Source organism: Aedes albopictus, chromosome 2 (assembly GCF_035046485.1).
Source record: "Aedes albopictus strain Foshan chromosome 2, AalbF5, whole genome shotgun sequence".
NCBI lineage: Eukaryota > Metazoa > Arthropoda > Insecta > Diptera > Culicidae > Aedes > Aedes albopictus.
The window spans coordinates 230610597-230637722 of record NC_085137.1 but is presented as its reverse complement, the minus strand read 5'-3'; the positions used below and the strand labels follow the sequence as shown (position 1 = coordinate 230637722).

The following is a 27126-nucleotide window of genomic DNA, read 5'->3' as shown; positions in this document are numbered from 1 at the left end:
TGATAATAAGTGCAGAATTTGCTTCAGAGATTCCTCCAGGAGTTTCAGGGACACTTGCAGATGTTTCTTCAGAGGCTCCTCCTGAATGTCTTCAGGGAGTCCCACAGATGTTCCTTCAGAAATCTCTCCAGGAGTTCCATCAGAGAATCTTATAGGAGAATTCAGGGCTTTCTCCAGAAGTTTATTCAGGAATTCCTATATAAGAGTTCCTTCTAAAATTTCTGCAGGATATCCTTAGGGAATTCTTCGAGTAGTCTCTTCAGGGATTCTTCCAGAAGTTCAGATTGAAGATTGAGATTGAAATTTTTCATGGAGGACTCACGGATGCCTCCAGGAAATACATAAGATATTTCTTCAGAAGCGTGTTCAGAAGTTCCTTCTGGGAATCTTGAAGGAGTTCTTTTCCTCTAACCAGGCATATCTCCAGGATATTCTTGAGAGATCTTTCATTCAGTTTCTACAAGTATTCCTCCAGGATTTTCTTCTGGAATTTTTCCAGAAATTCTTTGGAGATTACCTCCTGCAAATCCTTCCCCTAACCAGCAAAGGTTCCCTTTGGGAGATTTTGCTGAAAATCCTTCGAGGATTCCGCTTCCCCCTGGATTTCTCGCAGGAATTTATCCTGTTATTTCTTCGGGGTTCTTCGTGGACTTCCTTCAGGGGTTCGGGAATTCCTCCTGGAATTTCTTCGGAGATTCCTGTTAGAATTCCTTCAGAAATTCCTCCTGGAATTCATTCAAGGAATCCTCTTGGAGTTCTTTCAGAGATTCTTCCTGGATTTTATTTCAGGGTTTCCTCCTAGACTTCTTTCGAGGATTCCTCCTGAAATTGTTTCGAGAATTCCTCCTGATATTCCATCGTAGATTCCTCCTGCAATTCCATCGCGGTTTTCTTCCTGGAATTTCTTTGGTGATTCCTCCTGGAAATACTTCGGTGATTCCTCAAGGAGTTCCTTCGGGACTTAATTTCGGGATTCCTTCTGGACTTCTTTCGTGGATTCCATCTTTAATTCCTTCGGAGATATCTCCTAAAATTCATTCTGGAATTTCTTCAGAAATTTCTTCTGGGATTCCTCCTGTACTTCCTTCATGGATCCCACCTGAAATTCTGTCGTGGATTTCTCCTGAAATTTATTCGGGGTTTCCTCCTGGAATTTATTTGAATATTCCTCTTATAAATCCCTCGGAGATACCTCCTGGATTTCCTTCAGAGATACCTCATAGAATTCCTCTATGAGCCCTCTTGGCATTTCTTCGGGGTTTCTCTCTAGAATTCCTTCGGAGATTTCTCCTGGACTGCCCATGAAGATTTCTCTCGGAATTCCTTCGGGGTTTCCTATTGAACATCCTTCGAGTATTTCACATCGAAATCTTTCGGAGATTCCTCCCAGAATTCCTTCGGGAGTTCCTCCTGGGATTACTGTAGGGATTTCTTGTGTTCTTTCTTTGGGGATTTATCCTAGAATTTCTTCAAGAATTCCTCCTGGAATTCCGTCGGGTATTCCTTCTGGATTTACTTCAGAGATTTCTCCCGGACTTCCTTCGTGGATTTCTCCTAAAATTCCTACGGAGATTCCTTTTGGACTTTCTTCAAGAATTCCTCCTAAAATTTCTTCGGGTATTCCATCTGATACTTCGTCGTGGATTCCTCTTGAAATTTCTACGAGTATTCCTCCTGGAATTTGTTCGAAGATTCATACTGGATTTACCTCGGAGTTCTTGCATGGAATTCCTCTGGGAAATTTTTATGGAATTCTTTCGGGGATTCCTTTTGGAATTCTTTCACTGACTCCTCCTAGAATTCCCTCAGGAATTTCTCCTGGATTTCCTTTAAAGATTTCTTCTGGATATTTTTCGTTCATTCTTCCTAGAAATCCTCTGAATATTCTTTCTCGAATTCCCTTGGAAACTCCCACTGGAATTCTTTCCTCCTAGAATTATTTCAGGAGTTCCTCATGGAATTCCTACGAGGATTCTTCCAGGAACCCCTTCAAGGATTCTGCCTAAAACTCCTCCGTGGATTCCTCTTGAAATTCATCCAGGGCTCCTCATGAAATTCCCTCGACGATTTGTCCTGAAGTTCCTTCGAGGATTCCTCCTGGATATTTTTTGATGGTTATCCTCTTAGAAATCCTTTGGGGATTCCTCTTGATATTCCGCCGTGGATTCCTCCTGGAAATATGTTGATGATTTCTCTTAGAATTTCCTCAAAGATTCCTCCTGACATTCCTTCAGAAATTCCTCCAGGATTTCTCGTGGATTCGGGATCTCATCTTGTAAAAATCTTTGAGGATTCCGCTTGGAATTTCTTTGGAGATTGCTCCTAGAGTTCCTTTGGAAATTCTTCCTTAAATTTCTTTGGGGATTTCTCCCAGAATTCCTTCGTGGATTCCTCCTAGATTTCCTCCGGGGATTCCGTGTTGACTTCGTCTGAGGATTCCTTCTAAAACTCTTTCGGGGATTTCTTCTGATATTCCGTTGGAGATTCCTCCTGGAATTCCTATGGAATTCCCTCTTGGAACTTCTTCGAAGATTACTCCTGCAAATCCTTCGAGATCCCTCACGGAATTTCTATGGAATGTCTCCTAGGATTATTTCTGGGTTCCTTCGTGGAATTCCTTCGGTAATTTTTCCTAGAATTGCTTCGGAACTTCTCCTGGAATTTTATCAGGGATTCCTCTTGTAACTCCTTCGAGGATTCCTCCTAGAGTTTCTTATTTCTCTTGATATTCCGCCTGAAAATCCTCTTTCAATTCCTTCGGGATTCTCTCTTGGAATTCCTTTGGGAATTCCTCTTCGAATTTCTTCGGGGATTCCTCCTGGAATTCCTTCAAGGATTTCTCGTGGAAATTCTTGTTAGAATTCTCTCAGGGATTTCTCCTGGAATTCCTTCAAAGATTCCTCCTGGGTATTTCAAGAAATCTTTTAGGGATTCTTTTTCGAATTCACTTGGAAATTTCCACTGGAATTCTTTGAAGATTTCTGCTTTAATTTCTTGGAGATTCCTCCTGAACATTTTTCGTTCTTTCCTGCTCGAACTCCTTTAGCAATCCCCGCTGAATTTACTTCGGGGTTTCCTGCTGTAGTTCCTTCGATATTCCTGCTTGAGTTCATTTAGGGTATCCTCCTGAAATTCCTTCGGGGATTCTTCCTGGATTTCCTTCTGAAATTCTTAGAAAATTTCAATCAGAAATTTCTTTAAAATTTTCTGCAGGTATCTCTTTTAGATTTTGTATTTATCCACTAGAGATTCCTGCAGAAGTTTCTTGATACAGCAGTTCCTGTATAGTTTAATCCAGAAGTTTCTTCGTGGATTCCTCTATGAGTTTCTTTAAGGCTCCTACTGGAATTCCTTCTTACATTGTTCCCTGAATTTATTCAGGGATTCAGGGATTATTCTGCGGTCCCTTCTTGTTTTTCTTCTTCCGCTCTACTTTAGTCCAGATTTCTCATTAATGTTTTCAGACATAAAAGAACACCTTTCAGGCAATGTCCTATGGAAATAAACTTCTTCAGCGGGAGCCAACCCATTCAGCCGCATGCAATGGTTCTATCCGAACCTACGATGATGCCCAATCAGGCAGAGTTTCGACTTTGACTTCATCAGACTCAGTCAACTAGCAACTACATGCAAAAGTATAAGAAAAAGCAAAACATAATACAATTGAAAAAAGAATTCTTCAAAAACAAACAAAATCCAATTTCCATTCACAAATCTCCCGTCATACAACTTCATGGCGACAACGGAAAACGGTCGCAGGTCAACCCCGAACAAGGTCTCTTGAGGAGAGGAAATGCAGAGGAAACAAGCAATAAAAGGTGATAGTCAAATACATAGCTTGGAACAGACGATTGCCGTTTTCTGCGGCAGAGACGACTTCTGCATCGGCAAAGTACGGTTCAATATCCTGCTGGGTGGCGCCCGTCTACTTCCGTCGACGGAATTGTTTCTAAAAATGGGTCAACTTCTGTCTATCATTGAGTCAAGGCTTCAAAGAGACGGAGATAATAGATTTGTTTTAGCGTCAGCATAAACCCAAATTCCAGACTGTCGTCGTAACCATACAGGTGAGCTGAGTAAACTTTGAAATTTGCTAAAAATACACACATTCCTGAATCAATGTCGTTTTTTTGTGTCTTTTGTTTCATGTTCTGGAATTTACATACTTCCACCCGGTTAGATGACAAAAGTGAAATGCTAAGTGATTCTCACAAGAACATATTTTATGGCACTTGAAAAGTACCGAGTCTTGGCGGCATCGTTACTTGTTTAGTACCTCCTTCACTCCCTCTTCCCATGTAGGTATGTATGGCTCGCCGGTTGTTTCTCTTTTTTCTTTCTTGAATTATAATCCCGACGAAATACACCAAAAGACACATTCCTGTGAACAGAAAGCTAACAAGAGAGCTACCAAACGAACGAACTGCCGCGCCGCCCGGTGGTGATCCTCTTGAGATCGATCGTTAAGTTCAAGGATAACGAGCAGCTCATCTTGTTTTTTTTTGCTTCTCTTAAAAATGACATATCGCATACAATAAAGGATAATAAAACCCGATTCGAAGATATGCGTGCGGGTATGTTGGGTGCAGTTGTCTACCACCAGCTGCATAAGGGACCGTAAGGGGCCTTTAACTTGGAGGAGCATAAAAGTGTCACACGAACGGTTCCTATCAAACATAAGTAGCTACATATATGTATGCAGTATCTACTCTACCTACCAGGATCGCCTGTGTTACATCATGTGCTGCTCATTGAAGTGCCGCATTTTATCAGTAGCTTCGAAATAATTTTACGGTTTGCTGTTCCTGATACAGTTCAGTGCCGCCAACAACCGACCAAATGAGAAGGGAGGAAGGAAGGGAGCGTGCTAAAACAAACATATGCTGCTGCACATAAAAGGATTGATTCGTGTGGTCTGGATGTGGAAAGCTACTAGTGAGGAAGCGCCATCTGCATTGTGCATGTGTTTCCCATTCCAGTTCTTAGAGGTTTGGTTAGTTTTCCGTAGTAAAGTATTCCTTCTTAGATGCAGCAGATAATGCGGAGCAAACATGCGATGATGTGTCGTATTTCATGTCGCTGTAAGTGTACAGGTTTCGTAGAATGACAACAAACCCTTCTGCAAGTTTTGCACAAGCGTTGCTTTTGGTTTTAAACGCCAGTCACAGACAAACAGACGTATCACTTGGAATAAATTGCGTTTCGCAAACCGCTAACCTTGTGGTAGTGGGCAATCGTCAACCAGGAATAAAAACAACGTATCCGCCGTGAGCGAGAGATTTGTAAACTACAGAATAATTGAAATAACTGTTGAAAAGGTACCACCATTGGCGTAGCAAGAGGGGGGCCTTGGGGGCAGGCCCCTTGAGATTCTGGCGTTATCCTACTTTTGACGTTACACCAAAAAGAAAAAGAACACAAGGGCGTAGCCAGCTTTTTGGTAAGGATGGGGGAGGGGGTGGTGTTGGAGCAGCCTTAACAAATTTATACCAACTACCTTGTATAACTAAACGTAACACGGTGAAGTTTAAAATAATTACATTAAATATTCTCAAATCATTACTTCACTCTTCAATAGTCACCCTGTTAATTTTTTTTAAATTACGTTGGAAAAAATCTCGCCTTTTGTATACAAATCAGCGTGGTGCTGGTAGCGGTGACCAATTTCTGGAAGATTAAGTATTTTTCTTTACTCGTGAATTGTTTCTTCTGAAGCTTTTAATTTTTTTTTCAATCGGAAATTTTTTGATTAGGGTAAAATTGTAGATATTATTTGTGTTCTGGAATAAATGGGTTCAAGTTGTAGCTTGCAGTTAGCATTTTCTGTTAGACTTACACGCCAGTTGCAGCAGTTAAAAAAATCGAAAATCAACCAAAAATCAGAAATGAAACCTTTCCTTTACTGAACTTTAGTAATTCTAAAATTTTGTGAAATGCAGGTGAAAGTCGATAATCTGAACTTTAACGGATCTACTATAATTCTAAAAACTACTTGATATTCACACATTCGCTGTCAATATGTAGAGCATTTTCAACCAATATTTAATTTAAAAGTAGATTTTAAAGTTTTGCAAAAGCATAAAATTACCCCTATATCTGAAGCCAGACTGGTTAAATAAATATTATAAACTTGGACTCTTATCTAAAATTGTCAAGACTAAGAGTTAACTAATGCTGCTAACTTGGGCACTTAGACTTTTCCAAAAATCTAAAAGAGTATTATAAATAAACAAAAAAAACTTTTTTTAAGTTTTTAACGTAAATTTATCACAACCTATGAAAGTGATATATGTATTTATTTGAAAGGCAGTCCAAATTTGTAAAAAAAATGACTTATTTTATAAATTTTTGTGCTGGTGGGTCGCCAACTTTTTTGAAAATCAAAAGTGGATCGCAAGCTAAAAAGTGTGAGAACCCCTGGTCTACATAATGTTTTTTTGTGGCTAACTGGAGTTGTTTCAGCAATCATTTATCTAATTTTTCTATGCTCATTAAAAAACCGTAGAATAGCCAGGATCTTTATTCCTCCAAGAATTTCCCTTCAGTTGTTTTGCTCCGAATACATCCTTGCCGGAATTTCTCTAAAGGCAGTTTTATATTCCTATACTGCACATTTGCATATGCTGATCTGAGAACATAATCTCATAAAAATGTCAATTGACGTATTCCGGGAAGGATCTTTGGAAGAATTTTTGAAGGTATTCTCGTAAAAGGTTTGAAACAATTACTGCAGGAAATCCTCAAGGTGTCTCTGTAAGAATATCTGAAGGGAATTTCTGGAGAAATTCTTGAAGGTATTTCCGGAGAACTCTCAAGTGATGGAATTCTTGGAAAAAACCTATAATCCACCTGGGGGCAAATTGTCGGAATGTATTCATAAATAAATATCTGGAGAAATTTAAGAACGAATTCATAAAGGAATTCGTGGTGCATTTTCTAGAGAAATTTCTGGAGAATACCCTGGGAGAATTCCGAAGGAGTCTTCTCTGGGTGGATTCCCCGAAAAAATCTTGAAGAAATGCCTCAAAGCGCTTCTTGCATGTTAGTAGTTGACACTTTCTACCATGACGTTACAACGTTTTAACGCCCTTTTAATCAAATATTGTATGCACATTCGGATTCCTTGTAAAATTTTCGATCAGTATGTACAACAGCTAACATTTAATTTTCAATAGAAAAGCTTGTTCAAAATACGAATTAGTAACGTCATGGTATGGAATGTGTCAGTTGAATGTTTAAAGTAAACCACATCGACTGTAAAAGAATAACAGGACATAGGGGAAATTACCTATTCTCAGCCGTTTTGTTCTCTTCGTCTTTGTGGGTTTTTTGAAACCTATTAAACTCAGAGTTGGTCTCAAATCCTTCCCAACCAAGCTGAATTATATGGCCAAGTTTCAGGCAATTTGGCTGACAGAAAACCCCCCATGACGAAGAGAACAAACCTGCCGATAATACCCATTGTCACCCTATTCCTGAAAGAATCGTAACAAAAACTTCTGGAAAAAGTCCTTTGTAGGAGCTGCAGTGGGTGTTCTTAAAGAAATTCATGGATAGATTCCTGAATTAATCTGTGGATGAGCTCCTAAAGGATTTCTCGGAGATAATTGAGGGGCCCAGAATCATAGGGGTGTAAGTGACCATTTTGTCGATTTTGAGCTAAGCATATCATAAAACTCTTCAGAGTTCAAGCTTTCAGGAACTGTCTTAAGATTGTTTCTACGATGACTGGAAAAAATTACAATAAATCAGAGAAAATTGCGTTGATTTTGAAGCTTCATACATATTGTATGGGATGAAAAAATTGTCAAAAACTTTAAACCTCATTTACTCGAAAGTGGGTTTTTGTCACTTACTCCCCTTTGCTTCTAACCCCCTCAATTGTGAATAAATTCTTGGATGACTTCTTCGATAAATTCTTGACTCCTGTATTCCTCTAAAAATATTTTAAATAATTCCCATACAAATCACTGCAGGAATTGAAGGATTAAATCAACAAATTCTAGGTAATCCTGGAAAAAATCTTGGGTGAATCACTGGAAAAGATGATTGATGGATTTCTGAAATTTCTGACCGAGTCCCTGAATAAATTTTTGAAAATAACCGGAGAGGAATTTCTGAAGAAATAACTACAGAAACTCCAGAAGTTCCAAAAAATATACCTATAGGAATCCTTAAAGCAATGAAGGATTCCCTAGTGGAATTCTCGAAGGAATCATAGGAAAAATCTATGAAGCAGTTTTTGGAGGAACCTCAAGAAGAATGCCTGGAGCAAAACCAGGAGGAGCGTCAGGAAAAATTCTTGGCGGAATACCAGGACGAACTACCTGGAATTCCTGGCTAAATTCCTTTTGGAAACCCTGGAAGAATTCCCGGAGGAATCCCTGGAAAAAAATCCTGAAGGAATTCCTGAAGATATTCCTGTAAGAATCTCTGACGGAAACCCTGGAGGCCGCCTGGAGAAATTCCTGTAGGAATTTCTGTAGGAATTACCAAAGGGAATCCTGAAGGAATTCCTGGAGAAATTCCTAGACAAATGCATAGAGGAATACCTTGAATAATTCCTGGATAAATTTCGGGGAAATTCCTGGGGGAATTTCTGAAGGAATCCTTGAACGATTTCCTGGAGGATTTCCTGAAAACAATCCGAGAGAAATTGCCGCTGTAATTTCTGAAGGGATTCCTGGATTTCATTCCTGGAGGATTTTTTGAAGAAATTCCTGGGATAGTTCCTGGTGAAATTCTTATAAGATTTATAAAGATACTCCTGGAGGGTCCCTGAATGAAATCTTGTAGGAATGCCTGGATGAATCCCTGGGGGAATGCCTATAGAAATCTCTGGAGGAACTCCTGGAGGTATTTCTTAAAGAATTTCTAGAGAAATTCATAGAGCAATCCTAGAGCAACCCCTGGAGAAATCCTTGGACACATGCCTGTAAGAATTCCTGGAAATCTCCAATTTATTTGCTGGAGGAATTCTTGCATAATGAGGAATCCCTGGTAGAATCCCTAGAAAAATCCCTGGAGGAACTCCCAGAGGCTTTTCTTGATGAATCACTGGAGAACTTTCAGGAAAAATCCCTGGAGGAATCTCTATAGGAATTCCTTGATATATCTCTATAGAAATCCATGTTGGATTTCCCTAGAGAAATTTCTGGAGGAATTTTTTGAATTCCATTAGGAATCCCTACACGCAAAAAAATCCGTTCCGACAAACGTGCACTCCCAGTCACGGCAACGGGAACAAACGCGAACTATGCATAACAACCATAACAACAATAAGAAATGTACACCGTGAACTAGATTTCACGGTCTCTAGAATGCCCATATTGACAGCTGGAACTAGTTCCAGTTCACGATGTATATTTATGCAATTCAGTATCATAATTTCTATTTTACTTAACTCATTTTGGTATCATAATGACCAACTTTTCCGAACTGGTTCATAATGCAACTGAAATGAGTTGCATAATGAAAAATAGTTGCATAATGTTCATAATGCAACTCATTTGAGTTGCATTATGAACATTATGCAACTCAAATGAGTTGCATTATGAAAAAATCATTGCATAAAGTTTTGTATGGAACTCGTTGCAAAACTCGATTTTTTCAGCACTCTTCGTATTTATCCTACTCGGCAAGCCTCGTTGGATAAATGTACGACTCGTGCTGAAAAAATCTACTTTTTGCAACTCGTTCCATAAATAACTATTGCATGTTTCCATATTTGCGTTTGTTTGTTCACGTTTATCAGAACGGTTTTTTTTGCGTGTAGGAGAAATCGCTGGAATTTTTTTGGATAAATTCCTGAAGAAATTCTTAGAAGAAACTATGGAAGAAATCCTAGGGAATATCTTTAGAAATTCCTGAAGGAATTTTTGAAAGTATACTTGGAGGAATTCCAGGAGAAATCGCTAGAGCAAATCATGGAGGAATCTCTGGAGGAATTTCTGAAGGAATAATTGGAGGATTTCTTGGAAGCATCCATGGAGAAATACCTGGTGGAACCTCTAGAGGAATTCTCGGAGGGACCTCTGGAAGAATTCCCGTAGCTATCCCTTGATGAATTTCTAGAGAAATCCCTGGGTGAATCCGTGGAAGAATTTCTGCAGGAATACCAGAAGGAAACCCTGAAGGAATTCCTGGAGAAATTCCTGGAGGATTCCCTGCAGAAATTCCTGGCTGACTTCCTGGAGCAAACACCGGAAGAACTCCTGAAGGAATCAATGGATGAATTCCTGGAGGCAATGATGCAAATTATCACCTTACGAATGCTCAATCAACTTATCAATTGTATTTTTTTCGCTTGCGATTGAACTGTACACTGCTCAGCGATGACCAGAGGCAAAGAGGTGGCAAAACGAACATGATGCAACTCACAAACGATTTTGCACACATCTGTCAGTGCCGCCACATGATGCTCACCCGACCAGCCGAACAACACCGAATGAGTTGGTTTTAGAATCTACGGCACGAACGCTCGACACGCACACAGAAGCAACGTTCGCATGTACCGACACCACACCAATAATGTTTCCAGCCTACGATGCTTAGCGATAAGCTGATCGAAAAGCATCGAAAGCGATGAAAAGATAGGCTTGGCTGGAACGCAACAGCTCAACGACGAAAAGGAGCAGCCTCCAATGCTGATCAGCGTCGAGTCTGTTCGTGTGCTATTCGTACGGGTGGTTGGTTTGATAAAGCGTGGAAGGGTGAAAACGTATTCGTTGTCCAAAGCGAATCGCATCATTTCGCGAATGTTTTCACCAAATAGCAAGCTTGCCTGGAGGTTTTCTAGATTAATTCTGCGAGAAATCCCTGGAGAAATTTCTGAAGAAACCTCTTGAGAAATTCCTGATAAAATCCTTAATGAAATTTATTGAGAAATTCTTGGAAGAATAACTGGGAGAATTCTTAGAAAAATCCCAGGAGGAATTTCTGGAGGCATCCCTGAAACAACCTCAGGAGGAATGCATGCAGGAACTTCTGGACAAACTCCTTGCGGAATCCCTGCAGGAGTTTTTGAAGAAATCCCTAGAGGAAGTCTTGAGATAATTCCGAGGAATTATCGCTGGAAGAATTCCTGAAGGAATCTCAAGAGGAATCCCTGGAGGAATTCCTAGAAGAATTCTCAGAGGAGTTTCTGGAGCAGTCATCGGAGCTTTTTCTGGACAAATCTCTGGTAGAAGAAATCCTGATAAATTCCTGGTAGAACTTTTCGAGGAATCCGAGAAATAATTCCTGGACGAGTCTCTGGAACAAAATCTGGAGGAATGCTTAGAGGAGAAATGCGAGAAATTCCTGGAGGAAACCTTAGATGAATTCCTGGAGAAATCCCTGAAGAACTGCCTGGAGAAATTCCTGGAGGAATTTCCAAAGAAATTCCTAGCTCAATTTTGGAGAAATTCCTGGATGAACTCTTGAAGAAATACCTGGAAAGTATTCTTGGTAGATTTCCTGAAGAAATGCCTTGAATAATTCCTGGATAAATTCCGGGAGGAATTCCTGAGGAAATTTATGAAGGAATCCTTGGAGGAATTCTTAAAGGTATTCCTGAAAGAATGCCTGAATGAAATCCAGGAGGAATGCCTGGATCAATCCCTTGTGAAATCCCTATAGAAATCCCTGGAGGAACTCCAGGAGGAATTCCTGGAGGTATTTTTAGAATAATTCCTAGAGGAATTCCTATGAGGAATCCATAAAGATATCCCTGGAGGCTTTTCTAGAAGAATCACTGTCTCCACTTTCAGGAAGAATCCCTGGGAAAATTCTTGGAGAAATCCCTGAAAGAATTCCAGGAGGAATCTCTGGAGGAATTCTTAGAGGAATCTCTAGAGGAGTTCCTGGACGAATCCCTGTAGAATTTTGCAAGAATACCTGCAGGAGTTCCCAGAGGCATTCTAGAACAATTGCTGAAGGAATTCCTGGAGAAATTCGTTGAAGAATTACAGGAGGAGTTCTTGAAGAAATCCCAGGAAGAAGTTCTGATGAAATCGCTGAAATTATTGAGTGAATCTTAACGTAATCTAAAAAAGAATACGTACAGGAACTCTTGGAGGAATCCTTGTAGCAGTTCCTGAAGAAACCCCAGGAGCAATCTCGAAATTAATTCTAAGAGGAATTTTGTTAAGTTTTACACTGAATAGATGTGACCAACTTGCTGGTTGTAGGAGAAGTGAACGAGTCCAGCGTTGCTCAGAGCAGTGACGCCTTCGGCGGTGCTGTGTGGAGAGCCTTGGAGACGTAGAATAAACGAGGTACTAGAACACAAGGTTTTTATTTGAGGGTATGCTTTCAACGCAGTGGAACATTTCAAAAGGACTTAATTATCCTACATACTCCCCCCGCCATATTCTTCAAGTGGTAAAAGACACAACTTTGAGATACACCGTTTAAGTTCCCCATTTTTGGTACGAAGTGTAGCAACGCGTACGAGGCCGTCAGGGCCGGGATGTACTTTAACGACTCGTCCTGAGATCCAAGTTAGCGGTGGAAGATTGTCATCCTTTATCAGGCATAGTTGTCCAACCAATAGATTGGGTTGACTACTGGGCTACTGGCCATTGCCTTGGTACGTTGTTGTAGATTGTTTAAGTATTCGGCTCTCCATCGCTTCCAAAATAGCTGCACAGTTTTTTGTATTTCTTCGAATCGAGTTAGCCGGTTAGCTGGAGTTTCGGAAACATTTTTATCCGGCAGGGCAATGATAGGTCCGCCGATCAAGAAATGTCCCGGTGTTAGAGGGCTGGTATCATCGGGGTCCGTAGACATGGGCGATATCGGCCGCGAATTTAGGCAACCTTCGATTTGTTTCAAAAGGGTCAACATTTCCTCGTAGGTTGGTATTTTTGTTCCAAGAACTCGTTTCATGTGGTGCTTAACGCTTTTGATGCCAGCTTCCCAAATGCCCCCGAAATTCGGTGCTCGAGGAGGAATGAACTTCCATTCGATTCCTTCAGCTGCACAGAAGCTTTTAATGTTAGGAGAAACTTCTGCATCGAATTTAGCAGCTATAGCGTCCAGTTCGTTTTTTGTGCCAACGAAATTAGTTCCATTATCGCAGTGAATGATGCTGCTCCGACCACGCTGACTACTGAATCTTCTGAGGGCTGCAATGAAACATTCACTGGACAAACCGCTCACGAGTTCGATATGAACCGCGCGAGTGCTTAAGCAAATGAACAGCGCAACGTATACTTTAAGCGTTTTCTGAGTTCTCACGAAGTTCTCCTTGATAATAAAGGGACCACCAAAGTCTACTCCACATACTTGGAATGGTCTGCCCAAGATGTTTATAAGGAAGGTGTTAGCGTATAAGCAGTAAGTGGATGCGGGGAGTGCGGTACACTGCGGTGGGATGGAGGTGCCAGCCGGCTAGTTTGTTTATGCTGCAGAACGCTACAGAAGCGTTGCTGCGCCGCATCGGCAACAACATTCTCAACACGGATAACCAATGTTGACATATTTCCATGGCACTCATAAAATGAGTAATACCTATTCCCCCAGGTTTAAAATTTGCTCGTGCCCCCGCATTTTTGTTAATTGAATACAATGATGATTTCTTAACCAAAAGAGATTGCTTTGCCGAAAATATTGCAAAATATTTGCTTAAGTGGGTGTACGAGCTAATTTGCAATCCGTGTAAGTAGGAAACACTCGATGAGTGTCATGGAGTTTGTCCGATTTTAGTGCTGAGAAAGTTAAGCGTGAATGGTTCCTGTGGAATTGCTACGTTGCTAGGGCTGAAAGTTTTTGTTTGTCATCTTACTAGTGAAAAAAATAAATATAAACTTGCCAGCTGTCGTTGGGTTTTCCAATATGGCGGATGTTGGAATCTGACTTTCCTTTTACTTACCTTGGGTCTGCCTGGATACAGACGTACATCTGGGACCTGTCCCATGATTTGATGCAATGGTTTCGGTTTGTTTTTGAAGCAGGTAATGCATCGGTGCACCACTTGACGCGCTAATTGTTTACCATGAATCGGCCAGTATTTCAACCTCATGGCGTAGAGCAATCCCTGTGGTCCGACATGCAGGTTTTTCCGGTGTGTATCGGTTGCAATCAACTGGGTTACGCTGCATTTCGAAGGTAACACTAACGGATGTTTCTGATCGTAGGTTACTCCAGCCGCCTGTATGCGCCCGCCAACTCTCAGTAGCCCGTTATCATCAAGGAATGGATGCAGCGTTACCAAGGAGCTGTTGTTAGCTACGCATCCGTTTTTCCTTATATTTTTGATTTCTTGGTCAAAATACCTAGTAAACAGTACATAATACAATTGACCGGATTGTTTGTGATTATTATATAACAGATTACAATTTACCTTTGTTGAGTTATTTTGATTATTTGTACCTGTGCTGCATCAAGTTCGCACACTGAAAGACGCTCCGACACCAAAGCCCTCTGGTGTTTGTCCCGGCAGTTGTTGATAAATCGCAACATGTAAGCGACTGCTCTTTGGAGTTTTCCAAAACTAGAAAATCGATCCAGAAGAAATGTACCAGCCTGATCGGGTATTTCCCTTGCAGGTTCATCGATTTCCGTTGTGGTTGTGAGAATGCGCGCTGGTTCCGGCATCCATGGTTGCTGATGTTCCTGCAGAAAAGATGGGCCAAACCCCAAATGCTGCTGCTGGACAACTTTTTTGTGGTAACTCCTCTAGATATTAAATCTGCGGGGTTGTCCTTCGATCGTACGTGATGCCAGCAGTGTGCTGATGTTTTCTGATTAATCATTTTTACGCGATTCGAGATAAACGTTGGCCATCGGTGCTCTGGTTTGTTGATCCAGTCTAGCGTTACCATTGAATCGGTCCAATAGTGGATTGCTTGTATTGGAACCTTCAGTGCCGTTTTTACTGTTTCCATCAACTCCACGAGTAATGTGGCTGCTCTTAGTTCCATACGCGGAATAGTCAAATCCTCCTTACTACTCTGCTCGCTTGATGGTGCTATTCGAGACTTGGCGCAGAATAAGTGTACTTGAACTCCTTGTTCGTCGACTGTCCTTAAGGACAAACTTCTTAACATCCCGCTTTAACAGTGCATCAAAACTTCAAACGCACAAATCTCAAGAAGCAAGCTTCACACAACAAAGTATTCTATAATTCTGTTCTTGCTGACTTGTAATAAGTCTAGAATAAAAAGATCATGTGCGCTGGTATTGTTTACGAAGAGATTTGTGCCCTCGAAATCGTGAGTAGGTGCCAAAGTCGGCCATTGTGGCGGCCATGTTGGGATTCTAACAAGTCTGTCCTTAAGAAAACGACCGCTCCGTAAGCACGTTTTGCAGCGTCCGAGAACCCGTGCAGCTCCACGACATGACCCTTTGTTTTAACGTGACGAGGAAAGCTAATCTGAGAGAGATCGCTTATCTGTGTGAAAATCCAGGTCCATTGTTTCGCCAGCGACGCTGGTAGGGGTCCATCCCAGTCTAGCTTTTCAGACCATATATCCTGCATCAAGATTTTTCCGTGGACGATTATGGGGCTAAGAGTACCGAGAGGGTCAAACACCTTCTGCACCTCGGATAGCACATTGCGTTTGGTGGCTGTTATAACGTTGTCGAGTTCATTGCTGAAGGAAAACATATCTGTTCGAGGATTCCACCGTAGGCCTAGTATCTTTGTATTGTCTGTTTCTTGCTCCTCATCCTGTGCTTCCGCTATATTTGATGTCCACTTATGCAGTTCAAATCCTGCGCTGCTCAGAATGTTGATCAGTTGTTGCTTGATCAACATCAACCGCTCCTGCTCATCGTGTCCGGTTAGTGCATCATCCATGTAAAAATCTGTTTCAAGTACCTATCAAAATATCTCATGAGTATACCAAAGTTATCATGTATGTTGTTAAGTTTTAATACCTCTGCAGCTTCTGGATAAATGTGTGCATAGTCAAGCGCAAGTTGTTTTAAACATCTTGCTGCTGCGAATGGCGCTGATCGGGTACCGTAACGTTGAGCACATAGTGGGTAAGGTGCGATGCAAAGAGAAAAGAGATCGGATAAGCGTCGAAGCACACTCTGTGGAAACTATATGCAGAACGCATAAACCGCACATAGTAGATGAGTTGCGATGAGTGCGGAGATGCGATGGAGCTGCTTCGACGCATGTGAACGCAAGAGAACGCTTGTCGGGTATGGATTTTATGATTGCGCTCGTTGTGTATGTAAAGTAATGCGGATTTAATGTGTTGGGAATGCTAGTAGGTAATATAAAATGCGTTGATATGTTGTTGTTTTTAAATATAATTCAATGCTTTATCACATGACTTGCATTTTGATGGACCAGACGTAATAAAAATGTATCATACTGTCTATCGATCGCCATGTAAAATAACATATTTCATTGCATATAAAATAGTATTCCATCAAATCGTTTAAGTTTTTTTACAGCATAATTTTGTTTGTTTTTTTACAGCATTGTTTTGTTTGTAGAAGAAAACATTTTAGTTTTCTCTGTTCGGGATTTAAATCCAGTGATCAATGTTTGATATGGCCGTTTGTTCAGTGCATGTTATTCATGTGCAAGTTAGAAAGTTTAAGGTTTTATGGTATTCACCTTAATTGCTAAAAGGATTCTGATTGAAAGGTTCTGCTTTTTTCTTTGTCAGGCAAAACTAGATCCCTTAACGAAAAGGGTGTGATATCGATTTCGATTGATACTCTTTTACCTAATATATGATGAATATTGTGTACATAATTATTATTAGAGACATCTTTTCTCGTAGATATCGCCGAAATTTTTTTAATAAAAAAAACCTATACCCTTAAATAATACATACTTACCGAATTTTTGTTTCTTTTTACCGAGGTCAGCACAATCAAGTAATGTTTTAATGCCGAAAATCAGTATAACAGTCTCATATTGATTTAAATTGAAATCAACACTCAGACAGCTCAGTCCGGAAAGTAAGTATACATAAAAACATCGCTCACGCGGATATAATTACATTTTATACATGTTAGAGACGAACCAGCCAAGGGCTGAAAGTCTCTCTAATAAAGACAAATCAATCAATCATTTTATACATTCTTTTCTCAAATAATTAATTCAATAATCTCAATCTTGTACAGTTACACCAGATTTGTTTTTTGAACTGGTCGGTTTTTGCTATTGCAACAGGATCAGAACTAAGTTATAGCAAAAAAAAATGCGGCTCGCGCAAAACAAAAAGCGGGTGCATTTCATCTTTCCGCTCTTATAGACGAAACGATCATTTCACTACCCACATCCAAAGAAGCGCTTCAACATACAAGCGACTTCATCGATCAAATCACGCGAGTCGTTGATGCACACGAAATAGGCGAAAAAGGATGTGAAAACAACATGCGCACCCTCATTGAAAACCTCATGCACTATGGCCTATCAAACTTCCCTCTTCTCATCTCATAACTTATCGCATCCGATCGCATCTCACCTTACCCACTATGTGCACAGCCTAAGTCACTGTCTTCAGACAGTACGTGCTTACCGCGTCCTCGGGTGAGAATCTCCATAGAATAAGTTGCAGTTGACGATCGTCCTCATGAATTTCAATCTGCCTGAACATTTTCTTTATGTCCGCCGTTAGTACAAACGTCGGACATCGGAATCTAAGCAAAATATGCAGCAATTCATTTTGTAGGCAAGGTCCTGCCATCAAGTTGTCGTTCAAGGAGATGCCACTCGATGTTGTTGCGGAGCCATTGAAAACCGTTCTCAATTTCGTGGTACTGCTATCAGGCTTTAGCACTGGGTGATGTGGGAAGTAGAACACCGGCCGATCATTCTGTAAACTGGCTTCACTCACTTTCTCCATGTGTCCCAAATCTAGGTAAGCTTGCATGAAGGCAGTGTAATCACGCTGTAGCTGTGGATCTCGTGCAAAACGGATTTCCAACTTAAGGAGTCTATCCAATGCCATGCTTTTTGATTCACCCAATGCTTGAGCATTCGGTTTCAACGGCAGCCGTAGTATGAATCTTCCATCCTTACTGCGTGTGGTTGTTTCAATGAATATCTGTTCACACAGTTCCTCTTCCTCTGTCCATTCCCGAGCCACCAGACTGGTTTGATCATTGATAAATCGATTCAATTTGTCACTGGCGCCCATCCGTTTGACATTTCCTCCGACCAACCATCCCAAGCAGGTGTTTTGAACTGACGGCATATTTTCCGAGATTTTTATGTTGCCGTTAAGAAGAACGTCAAACATTACGCTGATTCCGAGGAGCATATCGATGGGTCTGCTCAAATAAAATTCTGGATCCGCCAACGTTACTTCAGCGAGCTTCCACTGACTAACGTCTAAGTCTGTAGCTGGCAACATGCCGGTGATTTGATCCGTTACTAAGCAATGCACTGTCTTTTGATACGCAGACGTGCGCGATTTAAATGAAATAATCGCTTTTTCTCTGATGGGGCGGAAGTTTTGTGCAAATCCAACAACCGATACCTTCGTGTCCGCAGTTTTGATTCCCAATCGACGGATCAGCGATGTAGTGGCAAAATTAGATTGCGAGCCGGAATCTAATAACACCCGACACACAATAGGCGAGCCATTTTCGCAGAAGACCAATACGGAAGCCGTCGGCAGGATGGATTGCGTCGATAAATGATGAATATCAGTATACAAATCTATTTAATTTATTACCGAAAAGAAAGACATATAGTAATACATTTCATTACGAATAACAGCATCCAGTTTTACTCACGGTTCTCATATCGACTTCGTCCCTGTGTAGATTCTGGCTTCGGTTCTCGATGAATGGAGGTGTGATGTTTACGCCCACACTTGATGCAGCCTCTGCTGAGACACCGATCAGCTGTGTGCTTTGGTTTCAAGCAATTGAAGCAAAGTGAATTCCGTTTGACGATTTTCATTTTCTCTTCCATCGATTTTTCACCAAACCTGTGACAGTGACCGATGAAATGGTCTCTGTCACATGCTGCACACCCCTGCCGTCGTACTGATTCGGTCGCTGTAAAGGATCTGGTCTCAAACTTCGGTCTTTTCGGTGTGCTAGTTTCTTGCAAAGCCTTGCGCTTCGGTGGAATGGCGTCTAGCATTTGGCATCTGCCCGTTACAAACGTTTCCAGCTGCTTGTATGTTGGAGGCGCAGTTCCCGATGATTTTGATTCCCATTCTCGCCGTGTAGCGGGGTCCAGTTTGTTTGCCAGTTGATACACAAGGATGGCATCCCACGATTCCACTGGTTGCTTCAGTATTTGGAGACATCTCAGATTTTTTCTCGCTCCGTCGAACAGGTTTCTTAAAGCTTCCGCTGATTCCACGTGAACTGGCTCCAGCTCAAACAGGTCTCTTGTATGTTTTTGAACTAGCAGCTTGGGATTGTTGTAGCGACTCACGAGTAGATCATTCGCAACTGCATAATTGGCTTCCGTTGTTGGCAGCGAGTCGATAATACCTGCTGCAGTACCTCGAAGTGATAGTTTGAGATATTCAAACTTTTGAATCGTTTCCAGTGTAGTTCGTTGATGGATAAGGGCATTAAACTTATCGAACCATTCCAGCCAATTTTCGTTGGAACCAGAAACGTCGAAAAGACGAACCAGATCACCACTTGTCTTTGGCTCTGCGCCAACCCTTTTATTGGCAATAGCTTTGGCGAACATGGCTAGCCCGGCAACGAACTGTATTTCCACCTCGTCTCGCTTTTCTGTTTCGTCCGGAAACAATTGTTCCAACCAGTTTTGAGCCTGGTCGAAATTTTTGTAACATTCCCTCAACATGTCACGGCGTGTTTTCAACAACATTGCATCGCTCTCATACATTGCTGCAGTCTCAATTATGTTAGCGATTCTTACGATTGAATGGTTTCGCTGAAGTATGGTACGTTCATGTTCCGATTGGAGAACATAAATCGGTTGCTCCACTGTTTTATTGACGGCTGCATCTTTCGGAGAGCCTGCAATATCTGCCGGAACCTGTGTCGCCATAGTTGTTTGTACCTATGAAAGAAAGCATCACCTTTCAATTAGAACTTATAAACCGATGGTAGACTATTTCAAGTTACAGCCCGAACCGCAGCGATCGATTGTTTCTCTATGTATTTCTGAATAAGATTTAGGACTCCAAGCCTTTTTATAGATATTTGAGCAAATGACGATCCGGTACGTGCTCCCATAATTTCAATGCAACTTTATTTTAAACTAATAGCCGATTTTCGTCTTCCGCGCGAGACGCCATTTTGAATTTGACCCTCGTGTCGATCATTCTCTCAATGTTTTCCACATTTCATACCGCTTAAACATAGAACGTAATTTTCCCAGCTTCTGCGTGACAATTTCTGATTTCTTACAAAAGCACCAGGTTGAATATGACCCTCGTGTCAATTCAATTCATTTTCTCGCCATTTTGATTGAGACCTCGTGTCAGACAATCATAATTTTTTACCTTCCGCGTAAGGTGCCATTTTGAATTCGACCCTTGTGTCGATTCCGTCAAGATTTTCTCGAATTTAACAACCCGCTTGTCGTATATTTTTGTCTTCACCTAAGGATTTATGATCACCTGTATAATTGCTGATTAGAAAATTGATTTTACCTGGTATCCGCGGTTCGAAGGACCAATTAATGTTAAGTTTTACACTGAATAGATGTGACCAACTTGCTGGTTGTAGGAGAAGTGAACGAGTCCAGCGTTGCTCAGAGCAGTGACGCCTTCGGCGGTGCTGTGTGGAGAGCCTTGGAGACGTAGAATAAACGAGGTACTAGAACACAAGGTTTTTATTTGAGGGTATGCTTTCAACGCAGTGGAACATTTCAAAAGGACTTAATTATCCTACAAATTTCTAAGGGAATCCTTAAACAGTTTCTGGAGGAAGTCTTCGATTAGTTCCTGGAAAAGTTTCTGAAACAATTCCTGGAGAGTAAATCATATAATTTTAGGGTCGAAATTGTTTCTTCTGCGAAAATTTGTTTACTATTCAAAAAACACTTGCTGAGTATAATTAAAATCACAGATGATGATGTTTGTAATTCGACTATTTCCCGTCATTCTGCGAGGAAGTCGTCTACAATAACTGATACATCTATGGATTCTTTAGTTTATCAGTTGCATCTGTTATCTGTGGCACGAGGAAACTGAGTAGACTGAAACGTCTGTTTGTCTGTACCTAAATGAATTCTATCTTTGGAATGAGACACGGGGACTTTTTCCGAAACCCCATAAATATACTCAACTTACTCAACATTTTCAGATAGAAACTTATACATACATGAGCATTATTTCATTTGAATATAGCGTCTACGCAATTCGTGCGTTGGGCTGGAAAGTATTAATTAGTCATCGCAAAAGATGCTGATATTTTATGAACTACACATCTTATTATGCAATTATTTTTCCTAGATATATACTCAAAACTCATGCATCAACAAGAATCTCAAAGTGCTCCAGATTTGGTTGGGTAAGCCCTCATGAGGATAAATTGTTTCACCCGGGCAATCACTATAAAGATTAACGAAAACATAAATTTTAACATAAATTGAAAAATTGGTTTCAGGTTACTCACTCCCTCGACGACGACGACAACGACAAAGGGATGGTCAGTAGGTACATCATGATGTGGTTGAGCCTCCTTCATTGCTGCCTACTACAGCACACGCACAGATTTACCCATCCATTTGCGGATGAGTCCCTTTGAGATTTACATGGTCCGAGGAGAGCACCATGCAGCAGCCATCTGGAAGATGTGAACAGACCCATAATGCCGTACATCTGTCGGCTGGCTGGCGTTGACTGTAGTGGCTAATGTCCAGCTGAGCTGTAAATGGATTAAATCATCTCTCATATGGAGCAGCCCGCATTTCGATGAACTCTCTGGAGACCATAAATGACAAACAAATTAGGTCTGAAGTGTATTATTACGAACCAATAACAATTATACCGAAAATAGTCGTTCGAACCCAAATACCATTATCGTAAGGGCAGGCCAAGCTACTACAGTGTTAATAATATTCTAAATATATGTCACATCTACAAACCTGATGGCGCAATCAATTCCTGAAACTTTTCAAAAACCTCCCTCCTAATTGGGAACGTCTCCTTCAACTTCATCCAGGATGACGAGCTAGCCCTGAGAAAGTGAAGAACGTACCTACCTATAAAACGCTAAAATCAACAGAAATAGCAAGATACGGTAAAAAGCTTTCCATTATTCTTTATTTATTGAATTATTGCTCCATACCTTAGACTGCTGAGAATGCTAGAGCCGAGCATGGGAGGGAGTAGAAATAAAAACTTTCTTCTATTTAATTAAATTTATTTCAAGGCAACGACAAAACGGTACCCGGTGTACTACGGCGCAGTCTACGGTGAATTCGAACATCATCAATTCACGATAATTCAATCAAAACATACTGTTCCTGATGTTTTGAGGAAATATCTTTATGGATGAAAATTGATGTTTTTACTTTTTTACGATTCAGTGAGATATCGATACGGTTGAAATGTGGCTTTGTACTGGCTTGTATAGAGGTTTATTTTCCTGACGAATTGTTGTTTGAAAACTTTCACAGTTACTAGCTGAGAGCTATCTCAATTAAATCAGCTGTTTTTTCATTATATTTTTATTTTTCATCGTTAAAAAAAATCTTAGTAGTGCTAATGAAAAAGCTGGACATATTTTTCCTACATCCAGATTTACTTAAGTTACAGCGCATTTAAAACAAAATAAAAAAGAACAGGCGCTCTGAAAATTCATAATTAATTCTTTTTGATGGAAGGTGTAAAACAAACATCTCGAACCACATTTCACTAGATTCCTTACATTTTTTTTTCTTATTTTTTTATTTTTTTTTTAATTTGCTGTAACTAAGGTACATATAAATTTCTAGATATTTTACACATACGTGTCTGTAGAAAAAAAAAATACGTTTATTTTTTTCATAAGCACTTGTACGTAGAAGTTTTTTTTATATACGAAAAATCTAAAAAAAAAATTATATTGCTTATTTTATAAATCGATGAAAAATAAAAATTCGAAAAAAAAAAGTAGAAGCATTTGACTATAATTGTAGTTATGCTGGAAGTCAGCGTTATATAGAAAAATATTTTTAGTAAATCGAAGGGTAAGGTTTTTGGAATATCGATATTATTAAACATCTAACATAGATCCACAATGAATATTAATCTGTGTATTATTTTTTCTAAAAGTCCTTCAAATATCCTCAAACACCTCACCGGAAATGCATTCAGAAAATCAAAGGCTACTCCAGAAATTTCCCAAGGATTTTTTTAGAAAATTTTCAACAAACTCCTTTAGAATGCTTAACAAAAAAAAATCCAGACATTCTTTCAGGGACTTGTTTTAAAATTGCCCTGGAGATTTCTTCCAAAACTCATTATGAGATTCCTGCATTGACTTTGTCCAAGGATTGTAATTTCAAGGAAATCTTCTATGAATTTCTTCCAAGATGAACCCATCGATTCCTTTAGAAATCAGCCCGGGAATTTGGTCTTTAAATCCACCCAGGTTTGCTGCAGAAACTCCTCCGGTTATCTTGTATCGACTTTTCGAGCCCTCCATTGGTTACTTTGCAAAATTATCCAGATATTCCACCAGAAATTAAGTATAAAATTCATTCAGGTATTTCATTTGGAATTCCATCGGAAATTTGTTCAGGAATTTGTCTAGGGATTTCACTCAAGATTTCCACATGAATGTGTCTAGAAATTTCGTTAGGGATTCATCCAGAAAATCCTGCTGAAATTCCTCCTTTCTGCAGGATTTCTTGATTTATTGATATTTTACCCCAGATTTTTTTCCCGGCATTCCCTCCAAGGATAACTCCAAAAATTTCTCCACGGATTATTTAAGAAATTCATTCAAAACTGTTTCGTGGGAATTTCTAAGGAAACTCCCTCCGAAATGTCTCAAGAGTTTTTTTTATTTCAAGAATCTTTGCAGACACGTTTTCCACGTATTCCGATTTTTATTTGGAAATAAGTCTACAGATCTCTCTAAGATTACTTTCCAAAAGTTTTCTCAGAATTGTATAAAGGATTTCTCCAGGAATGTTCCTATATATTACTCAATTTCTTTTTTTAGGAATTCCACAAAGGGTTTACCGAGATATTTCTCTAGGAAGATTTTCTGAAATTCAAAAATTTCCCGTTGATTTCTCCGGACATTCTTCCAGAGATTCATTAAAAAATACAGGGGATAGACAAAATGATCGATATAGGGATCGATAAGGTAGAATTATCCGATAGCCAACTTTGAGCTGTTATATCCCCCGATTCAATGAACCGAATGCAATGAAATTTTGTCCATTTATGACTTATATAATGAGCTCTGAAAAATGTGTGACACAACTTGAAATTATTAACAAGAGAAAAAGTAATAGCGATTTAATTATTTTATGATTTTTAGTAAATGGGTATATTTTTAATATGCATCCCATAACTTTTTCAATGAATTGCCACCTATGTTGTTACTTTCCTTTTAAACATATCTGTATTCAAGACAATCAGAGGGAATTTAAATGAACTATTATTAGCATCTTCAATTTTGAAACGATGTTGAAATTTAAGAAAATTTGGTGTTATATTAGAAAAATAATCTAATCGTTACAATTTTCTTCCATGTTAAGAATTTTAAGTTATGTCAAAAGTTTTTTAAAGCTCATCATATAAGTCATAAATGGTCAAAATTTCATTGCATTCGGTTCATTGAATCCGGAGATATAACAGCTTAAAGTCGGCTATCGGATAATTCTACCTTTTTCTAAAATGCCTATAGCTTCGCGCAGTATGGCCCGATCTTTTTCAAATTTTGTTCACTGATACACAAATAGTTGATCAACTTACAGTAAAAATTTGAGAATATTCGATGCACTTTTCGAAAAGTTACAGCTATTTGAAATTTTTTTGAGAAGGGAAAATTTTGCCTGTCCCGATCATTTTGTCTATCCCCTGTATTTCCTGTGATTTTTACAGGGATTTTACTGAAGATTTCTTCACTACCAAACATCCTTGCATCCGATTAGGAGGTTCAAGCTGACGCTTCAGGGAAGAGTCTGCCTTCCTGATCAAGGGACTCCTCAGGACTTCTTTTAAAAATATCTGCTGGAATTCTTTCTCAAATTCCATTCAAGAGATATTTTGTCTCCAGGAACTTCTTCAAAATTTAAGAGATTTTTTTCAGGAATTTCAACAAGGGAGTTCTTCAAAAGTATTCCATGGAGTTTTCCAGAAAAACTTCTAAAAATTTCTCTACAAATTCTACAAGGGTTGCTTACGAAAGTCTTCCCAGCGTTTCTTCGAGAATTCTCCACGAAAATTGCGATTGCGGTTCTATCAGAAATACTCCTGGAATGTCTTAATATATCCCAGCATAGTTTGTTCCGATATTCCTTCAGGGATTTTCAGAAGTTCTTCCAGAGATTTCACAAACATATACAAAAAAATCCTTAGAGGAACTCCTGAAGGAATTTCTGGAAAGTTCTTGTAGGATTGTCTCAAGAAAATCCTTAAAAAATCTTGGAGATACCTTTGGAATCTCATAGAAATTTTTTTTTGTAAATTTTCTGGAAAAAATCCTGGACAAAAAAAACTTGTAGCAATTTTTGAAGTTATCTTTTGAGCAGTTCCTGAATGAATGCCTAGGATATTACCAAGAAGAATACCTAAAAAAACACCTTAAGATACCCCCTTAATTCTCCAAAAAAAATCATTGGAGGAACACTGTAAGGAATTCTTAGAAAAAAAAATAGAGGAAATTCTGTAGAATCTCTAAAAATGTCTGCATAAATAGCAGACAAAGGTACTGCTGGAGTTCTTAAAGAAATCCTTCAATAAGTTTCTGAGGGATCCTTGAAGGATTTTGTAAAGGGATCCTTAAGAAACTCCTGGAAATACCTCTGTTGCTGGCAGCACTGCCTGCCTTGCCATATAAACTGGTTGACAGTATCAATACACACGAACTGTAATATCAGTTTAGGAATGTGTCATCCACGGTGACAAAAGGAAAGCATAAAGCTAGTAATATGCAGTTTGTAATGAAGGCTGAGGGAGAATTTATATAGTTTAACTTTATTATACAGTTGTCTTACTGTTGTCTTAGACTGTTACCGAGCAGAATGAAGTATCATGAACTAAAGCTAGATGTTATCCCAGTGAGTTACTAAATATTATCACAGTTGGTTTCTAAATCTAAATGTACTTATTATAATGCAAACTTTCTAGAAGAATAGTGAGACAGAAACAGCAAAAACATAGACGACAGATCCTGTACTCGAACATGCGTTAAACCGAATTTTGTAGGTAATTTCTATTAATGTTATTTCTAAACCTAATGCAAATAAACAATCCACAGCTTAAAGCTGATTCGCACCCACATCTTGGAGTCTGCGAGCTGCTAGAAAGAATTCGACCCTAACCTCCTCTGTGTTCCCGCAACAACCTCTGAATTCTTATACAACTTCTGAAGGAATTTGTACACAAAAATTCCCTAAACTATTACTTTGAGAAATTTTCGAAAAAAAAATCCTGGAGGAATTCTTCAGAGAACCACTAAAGACAATAAACAAAATATTGTTTTTTTTTTTAATCTTTGAAATAATACTTGCAGGAACTTAAGAACCCTCATGATTTTATGGAAAATTCAGGAATAGATTCTGGGGTTATTTTTACAGGAATTGTTGAGGAAATATTAGAAAAAAAAACTTCCGAGAAAATCCCTTAAAAAGTCATAAATAAATTCAAAGCAATATCTGGAAGAATCCTGAAGGAACTATTGGAGACACCCTTGGAAAAACTTCCAGAAGAATCTCTTAAGAATTTTCTAGTGGAATTTCCACATAGATGCCCGAGAACATTTCAGAATTAATGGAGTTATACCTGAAAGAACCTCTGGAGATATTCAAACAGAAATTTCTGGAAAAGTTTCTAGAAAAAAAATCTGAATTTCTAAAGGAAGAAAAAAATAGATAATCTCCGAATCTTTGAGAAGAAAATCTCCTGAAATTGCAATTTTGATGATACGTTTGAAGGAATTTCTGGTGAAACCCCTGGAGAAATTCCTTCAATAATGTTTGAAGACATGCATGAAAGAATACAAGCACGTACTTATGTAATAATTCATGAATAAATTTCCTATAAAATCTAGTAAAGAATCCCA

General features: G+C 39.4%; 1 protein-coding gene across 1 annotated transcript; it reads right to left on the bottom strand.

Moving 5' to 3' along the window:
* Positions 1 to 12510: 12510 nt before the first annotated feature.
* On the bottom strand, positions 12511 to 14608 carry LOC134286384 (uncharacterized). Its single transcript, XM_062847996.1, has 4 exons — positions 14327 to 14608; positions 13856 to 14258; positions 13270 to 13279; positions 12511 to 13109 (listed from the first exon to the last, which is right to left on the bottom strand). The coding sequence occupies exons 1-4, from the start codon at positions 14578 to 14580 to the stop codon at positions 12511 to 12513; spliced, it is 1266 nt and encodes a 421-aa protein (XP_062703980.1). The 5' UTR covers positions 14581 to 14608.
* Positions 14609 to 27126: the final 12518 nt, after the last annotated feature.